The 17,999-nt window shown below is 46.1% G+C and overlaps 1 protein-coding gene and 1 non-coding gene across 5 annotated transcripts; both read left to right on the top strand.

Moving 5' to 3' along the window:
• Positions 1–8,352: 8,352 nt before the first annotated feature.
• Positions 8,353–8,424, top strand: trnaq-uug (transfer RNA glutamine (anticodon UUG)). The gene has a single exon. It is a non-coding gene; the product is annotated as a tRNA-Gln (tRNA).
• A 2,575-nt stretch (positions 8,425–10,999) lies between these two features.
• On the top strand, positions 11,000–17,696 carry mpg (N-methylpurine DNA glycosylase). 4 transcript variants are annotated; one of them, XM_088936263.1, is made up of 4 exons: positions 11,000–11,664; positions 12,000–12,264; positions 14,460–14,664; positions 17,012–17,696. In XM_088936263.1, the coding sequence occupies exons 2-4, from the start codon at positions 12,013–12,015 to the stop codon at positions 17,392–17,394; spliced, it is 840 nt and encodes a 279-aa protein (XP_088792389.1). In that variant the 5' UTR covers positions 11,000–11,664; positions 12,000–12,012; the 3' UTR covers positions 17,395–17,696. The 4 variants fall into 4 exon arrangements, with proteins under 4 accessions (XP_088792389.1, XP_088792387.1, XP_088792388.1 ...); XM_088936261.1 differs by having other exon boundaries at positions 11,000–11,738; XM_088936262.1 differs by having other exon boundaries at positions 11,106–11,171.
• The last annotated feature ends 303 nt before the right edge of the window (positions 17,697–17,999 follow it).

The following is a 17,999-nucleotide window of genomic DNA, read 5'->3' as shown; positions in this document are numbered from 1 at the left end:
TGGGTTCGTCTACTTTAAAGGGTCCAGATCTCTCGGACTGAGGGAAGCATTTTGCTTTTTTTTCCGACACTGGCTTATCATGTACTACATTAATAGTTTGAGGTTTTTTTGTCCTGTACTCTCTCACAACCCCTCTCCCCAAGTGCAGGACTGTCCCAGAAAGGTCATCACTCTCCCACCGGCTGTGAGCTGCTCTGCTCTCAGTGCTGCTCCGAGCCGAGATTTGGAGTTAAAAGCAATAACAGGCTCTGTTTGGGGAAAGCATTTTGACTAGAAGCTTCAAAGCACTTCTCCAACTTTGAAAAACAAACACAAAACAAAACAAAGGAAAAAAGAGTCTGACTCAAGTTGGACAGTAAGGAAATGATAAAAGGTTTCACCTGAGGAAATTTGTAGACGATTTACTCATTTTTCTTACCATAGTAGCACCATAAATGCATGTGCTTTAAAGATATGGAGATGGAAAGCTTAAGGTTCAATGGGCAGGGCAAAAGCTGTATTGTTCAGAGATATATTTCATGCTGTTATCACTGCTCATCCAACCATTTTCCATTTTCAGAACAGTCCTGCTCAGGCACCCCTGCCCACACTCACACCCGAGACCACAAACTGCCACGCTGACTGGTGGCAGACAAGGTTTCTGTTTTGACTGCCAGGTGCGTTTGGTCGTTTTGCACTTTCTGAATCATTGCTTTTGTTAACGTATACAAATGGCACGCTTCTGCAGAAACATTCAGAACTGGCTGGACAGAATGTACAAAGGGACGAGTGGAATGTTTTGATATGTAAAGACGATAAAGTTAGGCACATAATTTACAGGGAACAGTGGAACTTTGCTGAGTCAGAGATCTCAATGAAATGACTGAGACATCCAGAATCACTGCTACTGGCAGAACTATCCAGTGAATGCACAGCATTAGCGTAGTGCTACAAGCAACTACTGTGCCATCATGCTGCCCTAACCCTATAACAGAAAACTAGATTTGCATTTTACGGCTTCCAACCGACATCCTGCTCCTTATCAGTTTACGATTTTACTATGAAATCAGCCTCTGCTGGTTTACTGATACTGTAGGTATCCAGTTTCTTAAAGGCAAAGCAAAAGCAGCTTTTTTTGGGGAAGTTCTGCTACTGGGAGGCTTTCTGGAAAAGCCTTGTGTTTCTCCCCCCAGACACTGACTTTCTGTTTCCATTTCTTGCAAATGATGGAAATTAGTTCCTGGTGTGGAGCTCCAGTTCTCTCTGAACAAGGGAACATTCCAAACGCTGTGCAAATCCCAAAGGGAAATGGTGGGAATCTGTTTCAACAAGAGGAGATGCGCTCGGGGATGAAATAATGGAGATAATGTTTAGGGACGTCAACCCAGATTTCAGATCATAAAACTGACATTCTCCTGATACCCTCTGTCCCCCGCACTCCACCCACACCATCCCAAGACTAACCAGTCCTCAGAGACGTCAGCACTGAGCAGGTTTTCCATGGCAGAACAGAAAAGTGGCAAACCTGAAGCTCTCACTCAAAGCTTTGTTTTTTTTGCGTTCGCTGTAATGGCAGAGAACTCGTACGAGGCCGTGACAGATCACACAAGCAAAGAATGTGGACAGCTGAGCTGCTGGAGTTATGAAGCAGGCAAGAATGAATCCCACGCCCCCACACACACACAAAACACTTCAGGACTGTGTCAGGAGCTCCACATGGATCTCCTACTCCTCGCTACTGCAAAGTGCTGCTCTCGTGCACTTCCAGGTGGGAGGAAAATAAGATACTGCTTTAAAAATAACTTAAAAAAACATGTATGAGGCCTTTCATCTTTGCATCCTTCTGCCGAGAAAACACATCTTCCTGAATTGAAACATTTCTTTTTCCTCTGCCCACTGTGCAGTGGGTGGCCACCCCCGTTCCAGAGGCTGCAGTCTTATATAGCCTCAGAAGTGAGTTAAAGCAGCGCTGAACTCCAGTTCCTCCTATTCCTGAAGCTGCGGGTCAGTGGGTTCAGCCTTTGAATGCCAGAAGTGCTCTGTGTGCACAGCGCCCCAGTCTGCAGGTCCAGAGGAATTTCTTACACACCCAGCGCCCACGTCTGTCTGACAATCCCACCCCAAATGTCAAGTGCAAAACAAAGGTCACCCCTCTGCAAACTGGGACCACAGGGCCACTGCAGAACCCCTCCTTCCTGCTTCGTTTTATGTCTCCGTAATGCTGTGCAGATGCTCTGCAGCATCAGGGGGCTCTTCTACAGTATTTAATTACAGTGCTCTTGATTAACAAGAACAATTGGTCTCTTTCTTGTGGCCTGTGCACCTCTGCTCCGCAAGACCAGCCACAAAAGGAGAGAAACTCATTGCACAAAGGGCAGTGTTTTGATGGCATGACGGTAACTTTAGTCTTGGTCTCGCAGTCTTCAGCTCTGTTGCCCGTCTCCTCCACCTGGCAGAGAAGCCCTGCTGTGGCCTCAGTCTGCCCGTTTCTTGTCCTTGTCTGTTTTGGCGCTGACTTGGGCAATAGTACTTGTTCCGAACTGGATGCTTTGAAAGAATTAAAATAATGAGTCTAAATGTCTTTTTAAAAAAAAAGAAAGAAAAAATGCAATGAAAGGATTAATTGTGTCCCGATTTAAAATCTGGGGCACTGCTGCCATACGTGCGCGCGCCACAGCAAGCCTGTCAGACTGCTGATTTCCTGACTCTGACAGTAAAGTGGGCCCTATTTTTACACCCACTTATCGCAAGTTCCTCTTCGTTCCAGGCTGGAGAGAAATGATAAGGCAGAGCAAAGTAGAACAAACTCGGTACGCACCTCAGTTAAAAATGCGACCTTCCTCAGGACTATTTCCTCCAGGCAAGTCAATTCTGAACGGTAATTGACTTATTTCTGTTCCGGCTAGCAGCTCCACACAAAAGCCAGTAGTAATCTGGCAGGCCTGCTTATATGCTGTACATACACTTGTAGAAATAAAACAAGCTCTAACAAGCCACACACCACAGCCACAAGTGGGTGTATTCCATAAACTACTTTACAGGAAGAAGATAAGTGAAATTGCATAATTTCCAAAAGGTGTACCTCAAAAATAACAGATGAGGATTAAAAAGATTTATCACCAAGAAAAATAACAATTGTGTTATTTTAAACTTTCTTCCTCGTTGGTTTCATGACAGAAATATCAACAGGGCCATTCTTAGGACGAAATTGGACTTTTACTGCTGCATGTGAGCAGAATGTCAGATGTCTGGTATGTCAATGTCCAGAGACGGGGGCAGACAGAGTGCATGTAAGAATCTGCAGTTCAGGTGTTTGAAGAGCCCCACAGTTTTATACTGATCCAGGGACTGATCTTTCCCACCCAGGCGTGGATTTGAATACAAACAGGCAGCGCACTAGGGAGAGAGAGGGAAGAATGAGTCTGCCTTCCTTGGCATAATTCAGGGTAATTCCCCACAAAAGGCCGAGCAGAGTGTAATGGGAGGAACACACCCACAGAGCACTTAATGTTTCCTGGATGGCCAAAAGAATTCCACATCATCCCGCAACAAAATCCCGTTGCCTTTCAACTGGACCCTAGAAAGCCTGACACCTCCACAGGCTGGCACTGACCGGGCTTGCTCTGCGCCACCACATTTCACAGACGTTTTGGACAAAACCTTTTCAAAAAGAAGGCTTGGTAGAGACAGCACAATGAAAGTCATGTTTCGTGACGTTAAACAGAGATAGTTCACTGCCCACTAACATCAGCACTGACAGCCGGTCAATCCTGTCAGGAAACTAGTACTGCAGTGGAGAAATTGCCAAGCCACAGTGTGAGGGGAAACATACTGGAATCCTTCAAAAATGTCCATCAGGAGCATGGAAAACGGTCAGATTCAGTGGGCTGAATGGAACTTTCTTGTCACAGATCTTCTTATGTTCTCAACAGAATGGAGAACAGAGGGGAAACACGGATATTTCAAAGAAGCACACAGTTCTGAGAGACCTGTCATACTGACAGACTCTTCCTCATGACAGAAGCATCATGGGAATTCATCAGTGGGATTAAACTTTCAAAGCAGATCACTGAAAAGAAACCAAAGTGGAAGACTTTGTGTATCACACTGCACAAGTGAAGCTAAACCCTATCAGCAGGATTGCTTGCTTGACAGCTTTTTTCTTCGCCTGCATTGAACAACAGCACAGACTCGGTTCTGTATCAGTCAGTCTCTATTTGAATTCCTATTCACACAAAAGTTCCTCTTGAGACTTTTCTTGAATTAAAAAGTGGCGAACAGCACACCAGACCCGTGACTGCCCAATACTGCTTTTCTGCCTTTGACAAACAGGGCCCTCGTCCGCCAGCACATTCAAGAATCCTTCATGGAAAAAGGCCGGGATGATTTTTTGTCCCAGCTAACAAACAAATAAACAGCAGGTCACAAGAGATCGCGCCACAACCTCCAGCTCAATGTGAGACTTTAATGATAGAATGGAGTCACACAGAGGAGCTGAGCACTGCTGTCCATCATCGGTAGAGCTCGGCTGCACAGAAGCTGGTCCTGCCTGGAATATTAAGTGCGCTCATGTCTGATCTGGATAGGAAAGCCTGTCCGATGTCTCCAAGGACAACTCCAGGAAACTGACACAGGTGGCGAGACAGTCCCTGTAAACTGTTGTTTGCTGCTTTTAGGGTCATGATGATTGACAATTATTCCAGTATACATGTTCATGCTCACTAATATAGACAACATGCAGTACGTAAGTCATTCTGTTACTTTTAATGTCCTTCCTGCAGCATCTATATTAATAGAATTAAATGTTTTTGAACACCAAATACTTTCCTTGAACCAGCATTTTTTTTTTTGCAGGACTCGAGGGAACTACTTAATTTTATGAAAAAACATCTGTGAGCGTTACTTAACACGAAACTGTGAGCCTCTCTGCATGCAGACTGACACCTCCCACAGTTCTGCAAACAGAGGAAGAAAAAATGAAAGGTAGTTTCAAAGCTACAAAAACTGAACGCAGGCCTTCCTGACACTATTGAGACTGTCATTTCATTTGGGCTGCACGTCTTCTCAATTACTGAAGGATCGGCAGTGCTCAGTTTCAGTATGGGCAAATATCATAATCATCTGTGCCTTTCACTGGAAGATACAGTAGTGAGTAGACCAGGCTTACTCAAATCACTATGGACTAATACAAGAATGAATGCCAGTGTATCTTCCCAAGTATATAGTACATTATATTTAAAAAATAATTAAGTATGTATAACATTTATCATGAATCCTTACTATGTACAGTACATCTTTAAGTATAATATGGGTAGTTTCATTATAAACTGTTGGGCAGTTAATGTAGTATATATCCTGGCTTGAAGATCTTTATGTTAACTTAAACATTGGCTGACCTCTATCGAGAAGGAAGCAGACCTATTCATTCAAAACCAGCACATAGCGCGCACACTCTGTGCACAACTATTAAATTAAATTACACATCTCATAGAGGACAATTGGGGTTTTTAAATAGCACACACATTCCGGCCAATACATCATTCTGCCTGTGACAGGGAAATAAAAAAACAGGAAGCAGTAACCCCAGATTGCACAGAAATCATTCTGTTTCTCTCCACATCACCAGCTCGAGTTTCCCAAGCGCAACCATGGCACCAGTATAACAAACACCATGCACTGACACAAATCAGCATTTGACAATGAAGCCTGAATGCCAGCTCTTTCCACAATAATTTAGATCGTTGCTGACTCCAAAAACTATAACACACCGCATTAAGATATCACTAGAGGAAAGGGCATGCTCAGTATCACTGCTCCTACACAACTTCAGTGAGATTACTGTTTGAGTTGTTGCAAAATATACACAGTATATAAATACTGCAATGTTTCTTTCTTGTAAAGCGCAACCGTGTTAATGGGACTTTGTAGCTCAGTACTTAAACTGGGCTGTTAATTTTTTTCCATTAAAGAAGGCAACAACCTAATCACCAAGTAGATGTTCTGACACGAATCTGCTGAACTTAACTGTTCCCTCTAAGAGGTTCATTAAAATCAGATTTTCCACAGGCCACAGAGCGTCCGGCGACGATGGGCGAGGGCGTGTTCTTGCAGCGCCAGTGGCTTGGAAGCACCTCGGACTGTTAAAGGTGTGGCGAGCGGCTCTCTGGGAGCATGCTCAGAAAGTGATATCCTTCCTGCCTGCTGCATGCCCCCCACATGACTCCAGTTACAAATACCTTCCCAGATGTCCGGGCCCTTCAAGCCATTCCCAGGCTATTTGTTAGGAAGTCTTGGAATGAGACAAAATGAATCTTAATGGAAGGAAGAGATTTAACAGCGATGTAATTTATGGGATGAAAGAAAAAAAAATAACCGTCCTGCTGAGACAAATAAATTGGAGCTGTACAGCTCCTTTCTGAATAAGCATGTGAAAAACTGAAAAAAAGAACATTGTTGAGCAATGCACAATGAGCAGGAAGCCAGTTTCTTTTCAGAACTGATGCTATTGTACACGGTCGTACAATGTAAGTACTTAGTACGCAAAATATTGTGACTTGAAGGCCAAGATGAGAAATTTAGCCTGAAGTCAGAAACAAAAAAGAGAAGTTCATGATTGAAGAAGTCCCCAAGGAACTGAAACCAGTAAATTCAAAACCGTTTCAGTGGATACTACAGGAATCTCTTTCATAGGAACATAGCTGGTCCACAATGATCTCATTAGACTGTCTACAGCACCGATAGAGTCACAAATGAACAGGCTTCAGCAAAGGCATGTCCTGTGGTCACAGTTAAACCTCCATCATCTGCCAACAGACATTATGCAGCACACAATCCCAAAGCCAACAGAAGTTTCAAACTTTGGCTATTTGTTTTCCGTGATCCACATGAGATGTACAGTAAAGTGCATTGTCACAGTCATTATTCCTCAGTCAGTGTGATAACCAATAATGATTTTTCAACTAGTTTCAGATCACTTCTTCCTACCATTTTTGTGTGTTGTTCAGAAAAGAAAATTGAAATTTTCATTCAATGGGGATTATGTTTGCAAATAACTGAAAAGACACAGAACTCATAATGATCATAAGCAGTTTTTTTTCATTTTAACTGTTATTATCAGATGAGACCAAGATGCAAACATTGAAAGAGAAGCAGAAAGCTATTTATCTTCCACGACAACATTTGACATTGCTTTATTCCACGTTAACCTGGATGCACAGAAATGACAAATAAAAACCAATTGGATGACAGTCAATATCCAAGCCTGGTTCAATTGGATTAACTCTGACAGAAATTTAATCAAGGCTCCTGCGTGTTATGTATGAAGCCTCCTCTTTCTTGCTTTATCTCTGCTGCATGACATAGTCCAAAGACATATGCCAATATGTTATTCTGCCAATATGAAAAGTGGATTATACAACGTTTTGAGAGAAACCAAGATGTACCAATCAAGCAAAATAAATATTGAACAGAACAACACAACAATAGGTTCTTAATAGGTCTTTTTGGGTTCCTTATTCTTGAAGGAACAACAGGGGCAGCCTGTAGTTGAATGTCTAATATTAAGTAGTTAATCAAGGCAGCCATCTGGCCTGCACTAGAATTCTGAGTCTTATACAGTATTACCTCTTCAAGCGCCTACACCACAACACTGTCTCTTCTACCTAGCACGCAGTACAATGAAGACATAAGTCTCTCGCCTGTATAATCAGCTCAATTCTTTAGCTGTTGATGAGGAAATAACTTCTTTATTTGTCTTTCTAGATTGTGAGTCATATTTGTTCATGGTGTTGTGTCCCCAATATGGCTCAGTCTAGGGGACGTAACATATTTTTGGGTATTTTGGGGTATGCTTCTCACTTCGGGTGCCAGAGGTCCCGGGTTCATATCCCGGACAAGCCCCCAAAATATGTTACATCCCCAAATGTGTTAGTCCCCATTTGCCCCTAAACTGAGCCATATTAGGGATGTAACAATGGGTTCAGGTTGTGTGAAATGCATTTTGTATTGTGTTATGTCTTTGAGCCGTCTGCAAAGCAAATTTTCCGAGTTTCTTGAAAAATCCTGACTCTGGGGATGATCTCCACTGTGCTACACGGACAGGCGCTATGTCTGATGCGCTCAGTCACCGCACGAACTTAGCATGTAACCCCCGGCAAACGCAAACGGGCGCAGTTTGTCACTGTAGCTTTTCCTGGCTCTTGTTTACTTCCATAATGTTGCACGCCAAAAACTTTTGAAGTGGCCCCAACCTTAAAACTCCCGGCACAGGTCTCATATTTATTTGTTTTTTTTTTCTAAGCAAAATAAAAAAATAAATTAATAAAACTGAGAAGTCCTAAGTAAATCAATAGCCCAATAAACCCATTGTTTATTGGTTCCGTGGTGTAATGGTTAGCACTCTGGACTTTGAATCCAGCGATCCGAGTTCAAATCTCGGTGGAACCTCAGCAGTGTATCTTTCTTCTGCAATTTCCCTCACGGGATCAATAAAGTATCTATCTATCTATACACAAGTCCGGTCAACTGTACTGTACTTTTTCACTAAGATCTTGTGGATAAAAATAAACGTATTTCTCGAGTGGCGTACACTTGACGTCTGCACAGTTCCTACGAGTCGCACGTCTCCAAACAAGTTCATTCTCCGCAGCGCATTTTACAGGGTGAAAACCGTTGACTTTCTTACCGACTGAGTAGGCAGTGCGTCCGCGTCTCTACAGAACAAATGTCCCTGAGCCTGTATTCCGCTCTTTGAGGCTGGTCGGAGTCTTTCAGGACAGGGCAGTTCGCCGGGAAGACTGAGACCGAACTGATCTCGCTCCCTCGGGATCGGGACAAGAACATTTCCGCCTGCTGCACGGTCAGGTCCATAATTACATCCAGCGGACATCCTGGCGTTGGAGCCTCAAGCCTTCGTCACCGCGGGGCAGCGGTACAGCGGGCTCAAAGGGTAACAACCGCTTAAGACACGGGCCTTGAATCACACAGAAAAGCAAAGTGTGTCGACAAACAGATTGTTGCAGTTAGACCTGAATACCTGAAACTGTTTTAAAGCTTTGTCGCGTCCTGATAAGCGCAGGCCAGTGACGAGCACAATCACTTCACAGACCTCACGGGAGGTGACTGTGATAAAAGCAACAAGTGAGCAAATGAACATGAGACAAGCTCAAGACTGAAAGCAGTTGGGCCATATTACAAGATCTACTCCAACCCGATTTTTGTCATGGACATAACCTTTTTTAAAGAAAAGGAGTGTGGTGCAATTATTCTCCTGTACATGATGTGTGAAGAATTACAAAAACTAGCTCCAAAGAATGCAGAATGGATTACAACGAATTCATGAATGGCCTAAGGACAGGAACTGCTTGGTGTTTAAACTGCCGCACATTAATTCAGTTCACAGAATGCTCGGGTCAAGTCAGGAAATACAATGAAAAGCACCTAAGCGCTCCTGTCCGGTGGGAATGGGCACGCAGTTTGACGATTTCCATATGGTAATGTTCTTATAGCTTTGTCTCCAGGCCCTGAAGACATCGCATACCCAACTCAAAGTGGGAATTAAAACGTTCCGATCCTAAATGAGGTTCAATAACCCCACCGGAAGGATTTGAAGACAATTATTAAAATATAGTAAGAGCGTGTATAACTATCTAATGTTTAATAGGTTTGCCTTCTGGTTAACAACAACAACAACAACAATAATAATAATAAGAAGAAGAAGAAGAAGAAGAATGGACTTTGCCAGTGAATTCTAACAGCCGCGGACATCAAAACATCAAAGCATTTTATCAAAAAGACATGAGGTCGTAGACGCGTTTTTCGAACTGTATATTACCATTTGATGGACAAATGCGTTCGCGCTGGAGAAGGAATCTATCGCTATGTTATTCTAGGTGTGAAGTATGTCCCGACAGCGGGCTGTTTTCTTCCTACGTGCGCGCGTAAGGTTGTCCCATCTGGCCGGTCCCTGTACACACACCGACGGCTCTATTCGTGAACGTGACGGATGCACCGGGGGGAAAAAACCGTTTCACGCCCACTTCTGTCTCGGCAATCTGACAGAAGCTTTCTGGGAAGAGGGAACAACGTTATTGATGACCCGTTCTCCGATCGATCACGCCCGCGTGTGTGTGTATGAAAGGCTCTCCTTTCTGGTGAAATGACATTTAAAAAAAATATATTAAAAAAAGGAAATTGCATTTTAAAAATAACGACCTTATGTAAGTAAATAATCGAGGGGTGAACATGCGAGAACCGAAACGATTTATAACGCAAGATATGTTGCAGTTTGAAGGCCGAGAAGTCCGTTGTCCTGGTTCAGTAAGGGCCCAGGGGATTGCGAGAAACATGCAGTTTTTCTGCGGATCTGTTCCGATGACGAAAGTGCGGCCCTGTCTGAATCCACAGGTCTGCCCGCTCAGTTCCTGAGGCTGTCCTGCAGAGCGTCTGCAGAGCCCGACCTCTGCCCTGCGGCGGCGCTTGGAGTGGCAGCTGTCTGTCCGGACGGCGGACAACATGGGTTTACAAATTCAAAGCGCACCAGGAAAAAGTATTTGCATTACAGCCGATTTAAAATATACCCTTTTCCCCGCTGTCGAACTAATGAAAATATAAGCAGAGAAAGACAGCGCTGGTTTTCCTGTCAGAAAAGGGCTTTGAGTGGAGTGTCCAGAAAAGCGCTATATTAGTGTAAGCAATTACACTAGAATCCCTATCTTTTAACCGACTTTAAGAATAACAACTTATTTTAACACTTATTTTGGCAACACTGATTTTACTCGTGTCAATTAAGCATCTTGCATTGAATTGAAGAAAAAAGGTCAAGTAAACCTGAAGTCTTTTGCTAATAGTAAATTAAACCTTAATCGCTTAATGAGCCCAGGAGCTGCGGGTCACGTGGATCACGAAACCTTCGACTGGATCAAAGTCTCGCAATGCCTCCGAGATTCCGCTGCCTATCATCTCCGTGCCGCTTATCTGATAAATCTGCGCTTGCAGTATTGCACGGGCAGCAGGAGGGACGTGCCGATGGCGAGCGGAGAACTGCACTGCAGCGTGCGTCTCCCCCATGCCGGCGGCTCAAGTTCAGAGGCTGCCTGTTCGGGGGCGGTAGCCCTTTAAGACAATCCCGCCATCCTCTGCGAGCCCCGGTGAGGAGAGCCGACAGGGAGAGCAGCTCGCTGCGTAAAGGCGAGGTTAGATAAAACACCGAGACGCCGCAGATTCAAAAGGGCCGGCCCGCATAAGTGTCAGAGCTAGCGGTGTGGAGACCTTCGTGCTTTACAGCCCGGCTGGTCAAAGCGTGCAGAGTCGCCGCGCTGCCGGAGCACGCCACGTACTTGGCAGTCTGTACCCCCCCTCGGTAGTGAGGGTGACTGTTTCGATAACGCTTGGCACGGGACCGTACCGAAATTGATTTTCAGACCCGTTCCTGGAAGTGATCACAAAACCCGCCACCACCGCCGCCCGGGAGGGTGTCGCCATGGCCTGGATGTGCTGCGGGGTCCACCGCGGCGTTTTAATTCATTCTGAAGCGACGCGTAAGCGCGCAGGGTGAAGCGGTGCAAATAACAGCCCCTCTCCAGACGCGAGGGAGGCCGATTGCCTGGAAGTGTAGAAGTCACGTCCCCCCGCCTCCCCCTGTGATACACTACGAGACGTACATTTAATCCCTGGAGAGTAAAAAGAGTGGGTTCAATCTGTCTCTCGGCGTTTAGTCACGGGAAGAAATTACTCAACGCAACAGTCGCGTATTCACGCATGTAGGTTTATAGTTTCGTTTCGTCTCGTAATGGCGTTACCCAAGTGCCAGTAATTCTAGGTTGGTAAAGGAATGCAGTACAATACCACCAGAAATGCAGTCGTTTGGGTAATTGGATGTTTTCCTCTTTCTGACTTTTATTAGCTTGGGGAGGAACATTATTCATTTACGCATCGTTTGCAGAATTCTCGGGGATAACGCATTAAGTTGAGCAGTTCATGATTCTTGTGTGTATATATATATACAGTATATGTTTTCTCAGTTCAACCTAAACGATGTCGAGCCGAAAGAGAAAGCTGACCTCGGCGGTAGCGGTGGCTGTTCACGGACAGGCGAGCCCCCCGCGTCTCCAGCCCGTGTCCTCGCCTGCCGGGGCTGCCCCTGCAGGGGGCGGTAGCGAGCACACACGCTCTCCCCTGAGCCTGGCCAGCCCGTATTTCCCAGGAAAGGAGAAAGGCTGTTGTAGGCTGGGAGAGGACTTCTTCAACCAGCCGTGCATCAGCCTAGCCAAAGCATTCCTGGGAAAGGTGAGTACTCCCTCAGTCAACAGTGATGTATCCGATTATGTTGAGACAGTTTGCAATAGCACATATATGGGGGTACCATCCATATGTAGGCGATTTCCTTATAAAAGGCAGGTAAAATAATGTGAAAGGCAATCAAAACCCTTTGGTGTACCATCAGTGTGTTTTGGGACTTTTTCTCTGTTATAGGCAGCGTTTTGACCTATCTCATTTTTAAAAAATATTGCCATCAGGTCTTGAAAGTGTATTACTCCACTCCACATGTCAGAACGTGTTCCCCAAGATCGCTGACCAAAGGACAATTAATCTCTGTAATTAACTTCAATAAACAACCATCGAGGGAATATTTTAATTGCCGGATTATGATGAGAGCCAGTTGTACACTGAGTTACCACGGAGACTTCTTAATATAATAATAATAATAATAATAATAATAATGACTTTTTTTAAAAAAAACGCAGCAGGGCTTTTGTATACATTAGTTTTCCTTTTGCTGTGTTTTGGTGATTAAACTGGGCTGCTCCACTGGAGTTGAGCATCACTGGGACAGGGACTGACCCCTTCACCAGGACTGGGGCTGCGAAACGGCCCAGGAAGTTGGCTTTGAATTTCCAGGGACTGTCATTCAGATTGGCCCAGTGCCGTTTGTCTAACACAGGGGTCCCAAACTACACCGCCTAAGGGAGGTCCCGATTGGATTGAGTGGTGCAGAGCCACCTTGTAGCAGTGGGCTTGAACGTGGGGGAGTTTCCATCTTCAAGGGCTGCTAATAGACAAATGCAGGCAGCCCCCACTGAATCAGGGATCACCTGCGTCTGGGCTCTGGGCTCGGCCCTTGGAGGCTGTGGCTTCAGTTCCCTCTGGGTTAGTTTGGTTCGGGCCCTGACGCTGTGCTCGTGAGAAAACACTTCACTCAGAATGCACCGGTAAAATGCCCAGCTGCAGAAACGGGTACTCACCAGGTCAGAGCTTGTTCTCGGCTGATTGGTTAAATAAGGGGCCGGTGGGACTGAGGTTCCCGGAGCTCGGCGACGCTCCAGAGTGCTTCAGGGCTGCAGGAAAGTGGAGCTGGCTCGTTTGCACAAGCGAGGAGTTAGAGAGACCTGGTGTCACAGGAGGCGCCTCAAACCTGTGACCCCTGGGCAGCTGGAGGGGTGATAAAGACCACTAATCTAGCCCTGTGGCTATCGGACATGAACAAAGCTTGGTTTATTATATTCCCCCTAAACAAGAAAAAAAAAGACACTGTGCTAAAACATTGTCGTTTTCCGCTGTTCGGAACGTTGGAGAGGCCAGGTCAAACTTCACAAGTCTTATCTGAGCACAATAAAAATTCCTGCGTTTTACCCTCATTCCCTGGAGTCCTTGGCTCAGGAAGGGTCCCTCGTTGGGAAAGCGGTCTGCTGTGTGTTTTCCTTCCAGTGGAAATGGGATCTGTGCTCAGTGGAGTGTAAAATGAGCCATGTGAAAGCAGTTATCTTGTGGGCCTGCTTCCCGGCCCCTGCGGAATAAGATAAAGCCGTTGCCTTCTCTTCAGTGTAGCCATGTGCTTGTCGGGAGGCGATGTGCCAACACACAGGGCAGCGTCGCCTGTGGTTTAGGAGCTGCTTCTCGGTTCGGGATTTCTGTTCTGTGTAGCTGAAGCATTTATCATCTATTGAGAGGCACTAACAGCCCCTCCCCTGAGTATTAGAAAGGGACATTTGTTGTGTTTTTTCATGCCTCGCAGAAGAAGTACTTATGACTCAATAAATATCTGCCTGACTGCGCAGATTTTTTTAATACCCAGATGTTTTGCATTTTCCTTAATTTTGTCTGTAAGAAATAGAAAATGGCCACTATGTGAGAATATAAGGTTTATGCTAAAATTGCTCAGGCATTGGTGTTGTACAGGTTATGTGGCTTAGATATGTATTAATGATATTCGTATTGCATACCTATTGCTGGATGAAGACTTCTGCAAAATACTATTCCTTGTAACAGCACGCATTTGACCTCCCCTTGAGGGTGATGGTGTAGTCTTTCAGTCGCACCACCACAGTATCATAGCGACTGGCGCCACCTGGTGGCCGGACGCAGACACAGCAGGGTGGGTACACACAGTACGGCTCTTTTTACACCAGACACATGAGCGTCCTGGGGTGCCTCTCCTCTCTCACAGAGCCCCGCGTGCGTGCGTGCGTGTGCGTGTGTTCCAGGTGCTGGCACGCAGGAGAGCAGACGGGACAGTCCTGAGGGGGAGGGTGGTGGAGACCGAGGCCTACCTGGGCGGGGAGGACCGGGCGTCCCACTCCGCGGGCGGGCGGCGCACCGAGAGGAACGCTGCCATGTTCATGAGGCCCGGGACCATCTACGTCTACCAGATCTATGGCATCTACCTGTGCATGAACGTCTCCAGCCAGGGTGAGCCGCGCGGCGCCGAGCACACCGCCACAACCTGCACAGCAGGCTGGGGGGGCCGCGCCCTCCACAGCAGGGCTCACACTCCGCTGCCCGGTACCCACGCTCTTCGGGGCACCAGCCTCTCTCGCACGACTCCGACTTCGGGGGCTGCAATGCATCTCCGGGATCTCTGGCTTCCGTTCTGGCTGTTCTTTAAACAGCCCCTTGATATCTAGGAGCCTTTGAAATGCTTTTACAGAGTCTTGAAAACGGACCGAAGTTGCCGGACCGTTAAGAGTCAATAAGCTGAAGAGGGAAGGGTCCAAAACCGGCTGTAACTAAATGAGTGTCCAGTGCATTCATAGCGTCAGAGTTATTTATCATTTAAAATGCATAGAACTCTTTAAACAAATTACATCAAATAGAAATACAGTAGATCTCTTTTGAACAACCTGGTTACTAAACACTGTACTGGCTTCTCCACAGTGGTTAAACAAGGAGGAATTTGAATTCCGTGGTTTACCAGGCTTAAGCCACTGGTACTGTTGCTATGTTAGAAAGCTTAAATATTAGTTTTGATGGTGTTTTCCTCTCCCACATTTTTCCATAAAACAGCTATTCAGCACCACAGTTTTCCTGTAAGTTTTCTGCGGCTGCGGGTCAAGTTCTGTATTACTCTACAAAGGAATTTTGGGAATGCTAAGAAAGGGAGGTACTTAACCACTACACAGTGGTTATTTCAGCGTAAACACAAAATAATATTGGACACTCCTTTGTTTCTTTCGACACACTTTAGGGCTATCATTCCATTAAGTGAGGAAATCAACATAAAAAATTCTAGACATTTTTATAGATTTGAAAATGAAAATTTATGCAAGTGCACAAATTAAATGCAGTACTCTAGTTTTTATGGGTAATCCAGATATTTTAAAAATCAGACGCAAAAATCAAAGAGTCGTACGTCTTCGTGGCAGAATTAAAACAATTCAAAATTAGTACTCGATGTGACTTTGATGAGCATTAACACAACCCTGGCATTGGAGACATACAGACCTGGTGGAGGAGGAGGAGGAGTAGCGGAGATAATACAGATCCTGCATAGACTAGTGAGGAAGACGAGGAGTGTTGCAGATCACACAGTTCCTAGATAGACTAGTGAGGATCATACAGCTGCTAGATAGGCTGGTAAAGCATTGTCTGCTGGACAGACCAATGAGGAAGAGCATTTTTGGGATGGTTGTTGCTGCTGGAAAACATGAACAAGAGGGTGACAGTGTGTGTGGGTGGGGCAGTGGGGGGTCAGTACAGTGACTGAGAAATGAGTTCATCAGGAAGGCAGGGCTTTGTCGTTATTTTTACAGAGCACTGCCTGAGGAAGTATGAGCTCACGCACTGCTCTCTCCAACATGAAATGCATTTCAAAGTGATGCATCATTCCCAGGAGAACTTCTCCCTGGGCTGTCCATTCCTGCAAAAAAATCTTATAATAATTATACTGGACAGGACGTTAATGGCAAAATTGGGAATTTCCTTGGCTGATATGAACACGAGAGGCCGCAGTGCAAAACATACCTCTGCGAGGTGGTGTTTAGGCCTTTTCTAAATAAAACCCCTTAAATTAAGTACAACCTTAAATTGCTGCACTCAAAATGGATCATTCTCCTCTGAAAACAAGTTTAATACACTCTTTATCCAGAGTATGGCTGGAGCTGAGAGTACAGCAATGGCTGCAGTACTTTAGAGGTTAAGCCACGCAGAGATGCTTCAGGAGAGAGCAGAAGAATCCCAGAACCACTCACCAGGGGAAGGGCAAACCTAGTGTTTACTGAGGCTAGCCAGCGACTGGCTCGAGCGCGGATAAACACACTGTTTCCATGTTCCAGGGCTTGGCGTGGCGATGAAGCCAGCGCATGGGGGAACTGTCTCATTTTCATGGAATTCCAACTTCCTGGCTTGGGCGTGGAACATGAATTATATCACGCCAGTGGGAATGAAACTAATCTCTGACAGCAACTGGACAGGCAGAAAACCCACTGCCGTTGCGCCAGATAAAATCAGCACGGCCAGAGCTATAATCAAACAAAGCCTCTGCTGAATGAATCTAGACTGTGCTCTTTTGTGTGGAATTAACTGCACGCATTTAAATGCACAGAGTACTTTTAATGACGTGTGCCTACCGGGATGCACAACAAAAGCTTCCTAAACCTGCTTATCACATACCTTCAGGACGATCTGGTGTTCATCTGTCCTTTCTGACTTCTGTCATTCTGATGCAGGATGTCAGAAACGCAGCCGAACTGGGGTGCGAGCGACTCGCGCGCTGTCCGTCGTTCCCCGTACCCTGAGCCGTCTCGTCTTCCCTGTGCAGGAGAGGGGGCGGCCGTGCTGCTGCGCTCGCTGGAGCCCCTGCAGGGCCAGGAGGTCATGAGGGAGCTGCGGGGGGCCCGGCGGAAACTGGGCTCGCGACCCCTGAAGGACAAGGAGCTCTGCAACGGCCCCTCCAAGCTCTGCCAGGCACTGGACGTCACCAGGGGGTTCGACCAGCGGGACTTGGCCCGCGACGGCGAGGTGTGGCTGGAGCAGGACCCCGAAACGCCGTCGCGGGCGCCCCAGGACATAGTGTGCGCCCCCCGCGTTGGCATCGACTCTGCCAGGGAGTGGGCCGCCACACCCCTGCGGTTCTACGTGCGGGGGAACCCATGTGTGAGCGTGCTGGACAGGGCAGCCGAAAAGCAGCCCGCCAATCCCTGACGGGCGCCCGCGGTGATCCCAGCAGGACGGCGGGGGGGGGGGGGGTTGCAGGCCTGGGCACAAGCACTCAAGAGCCAAGCAGCACTAAGGGAGAGCACGACATGTACTCCTAGAAACCCCCAATCAGTGCCAGGGGACTGCTCATTAATCCGAAATCTGTCCCGTCTAATTCCTGTCACTTCATGAGCTTTTTAATCGGCAGTCAGCTAATAAACTTTTCTACTTCCACGTTTTCCTATATTAACTACAAATCAAACACTTTCTTATTTCTTTCCAATAAACTCCCATTTCATCTACCTAAACCAGCCTGAATCATTTCTTCTTCATTACCGAGTGAGAGTACTTTCTTCTGTTGGGACATAAAGTACTGTATCCGAGTTTGGGGTGAACAGGTAACAGTTCCCACGCGCTCACTCTTTGCGGACGCCCTGGGAGACCAAAAATCTGCTCTTCTCTTGTTGAGAAACACTCTGAAGCGAACAAAGCAAGTGAGTCAACAGTTTATGTCTAGGGATGATAACTTCCTTAGCAAACAGATGTCATCCATTATGTCTGATAAAAAAAAAACACTGCATCTCTGTGTTTACTGTGAATGTCAAGAACCG

This window comes from Atractosteus spatula, chromosome 18, assembly GCF_055471065.1.
Source record: "Atractosteus spatula isolate fAtrSpa1 chromosome 18, fAtrSpa1.hap1, whole genome shotgun sequence".
In the NCBI taxonomy this organism is placed as follows: domain Eukaryota; kingdom Metazoa; phylum Chordata; class Actinopteri; order Semionotiformes; family Lepisosteidae; genus Atractosteus; species Atractosteus spatula.
Note: the sequence above shows the minus strand (reverse complement) of the source record. Positions and strands in the feature narration are given on the sequence as shown.

Bases quoted from the DNA above. Each gene is read 5' to 3' on its own strand.
- mpg (XM_088936263.1), top strand. From the start codon at position 12,013: ATGTCGAGCCGAAAGAGAAAGCTGACCTCGGCGGTAGCGGTGGCTGTT. The intron at 12,265-14,459 runs GTGAGTACTCCC...CGTGTGTTCCAG, and splicing joins CCAAAGCATTCCTGGGAAAG to GTGCTGGCACGCAGGAGAGC. The intron at 14,665-17,011 runs GTGAGCCGCGCG...TTCCCTGTGCAG, and splicing joins CATGAACGTCTCCAGCCAGG to GAGAGGGGGCGGCCGTGCTG.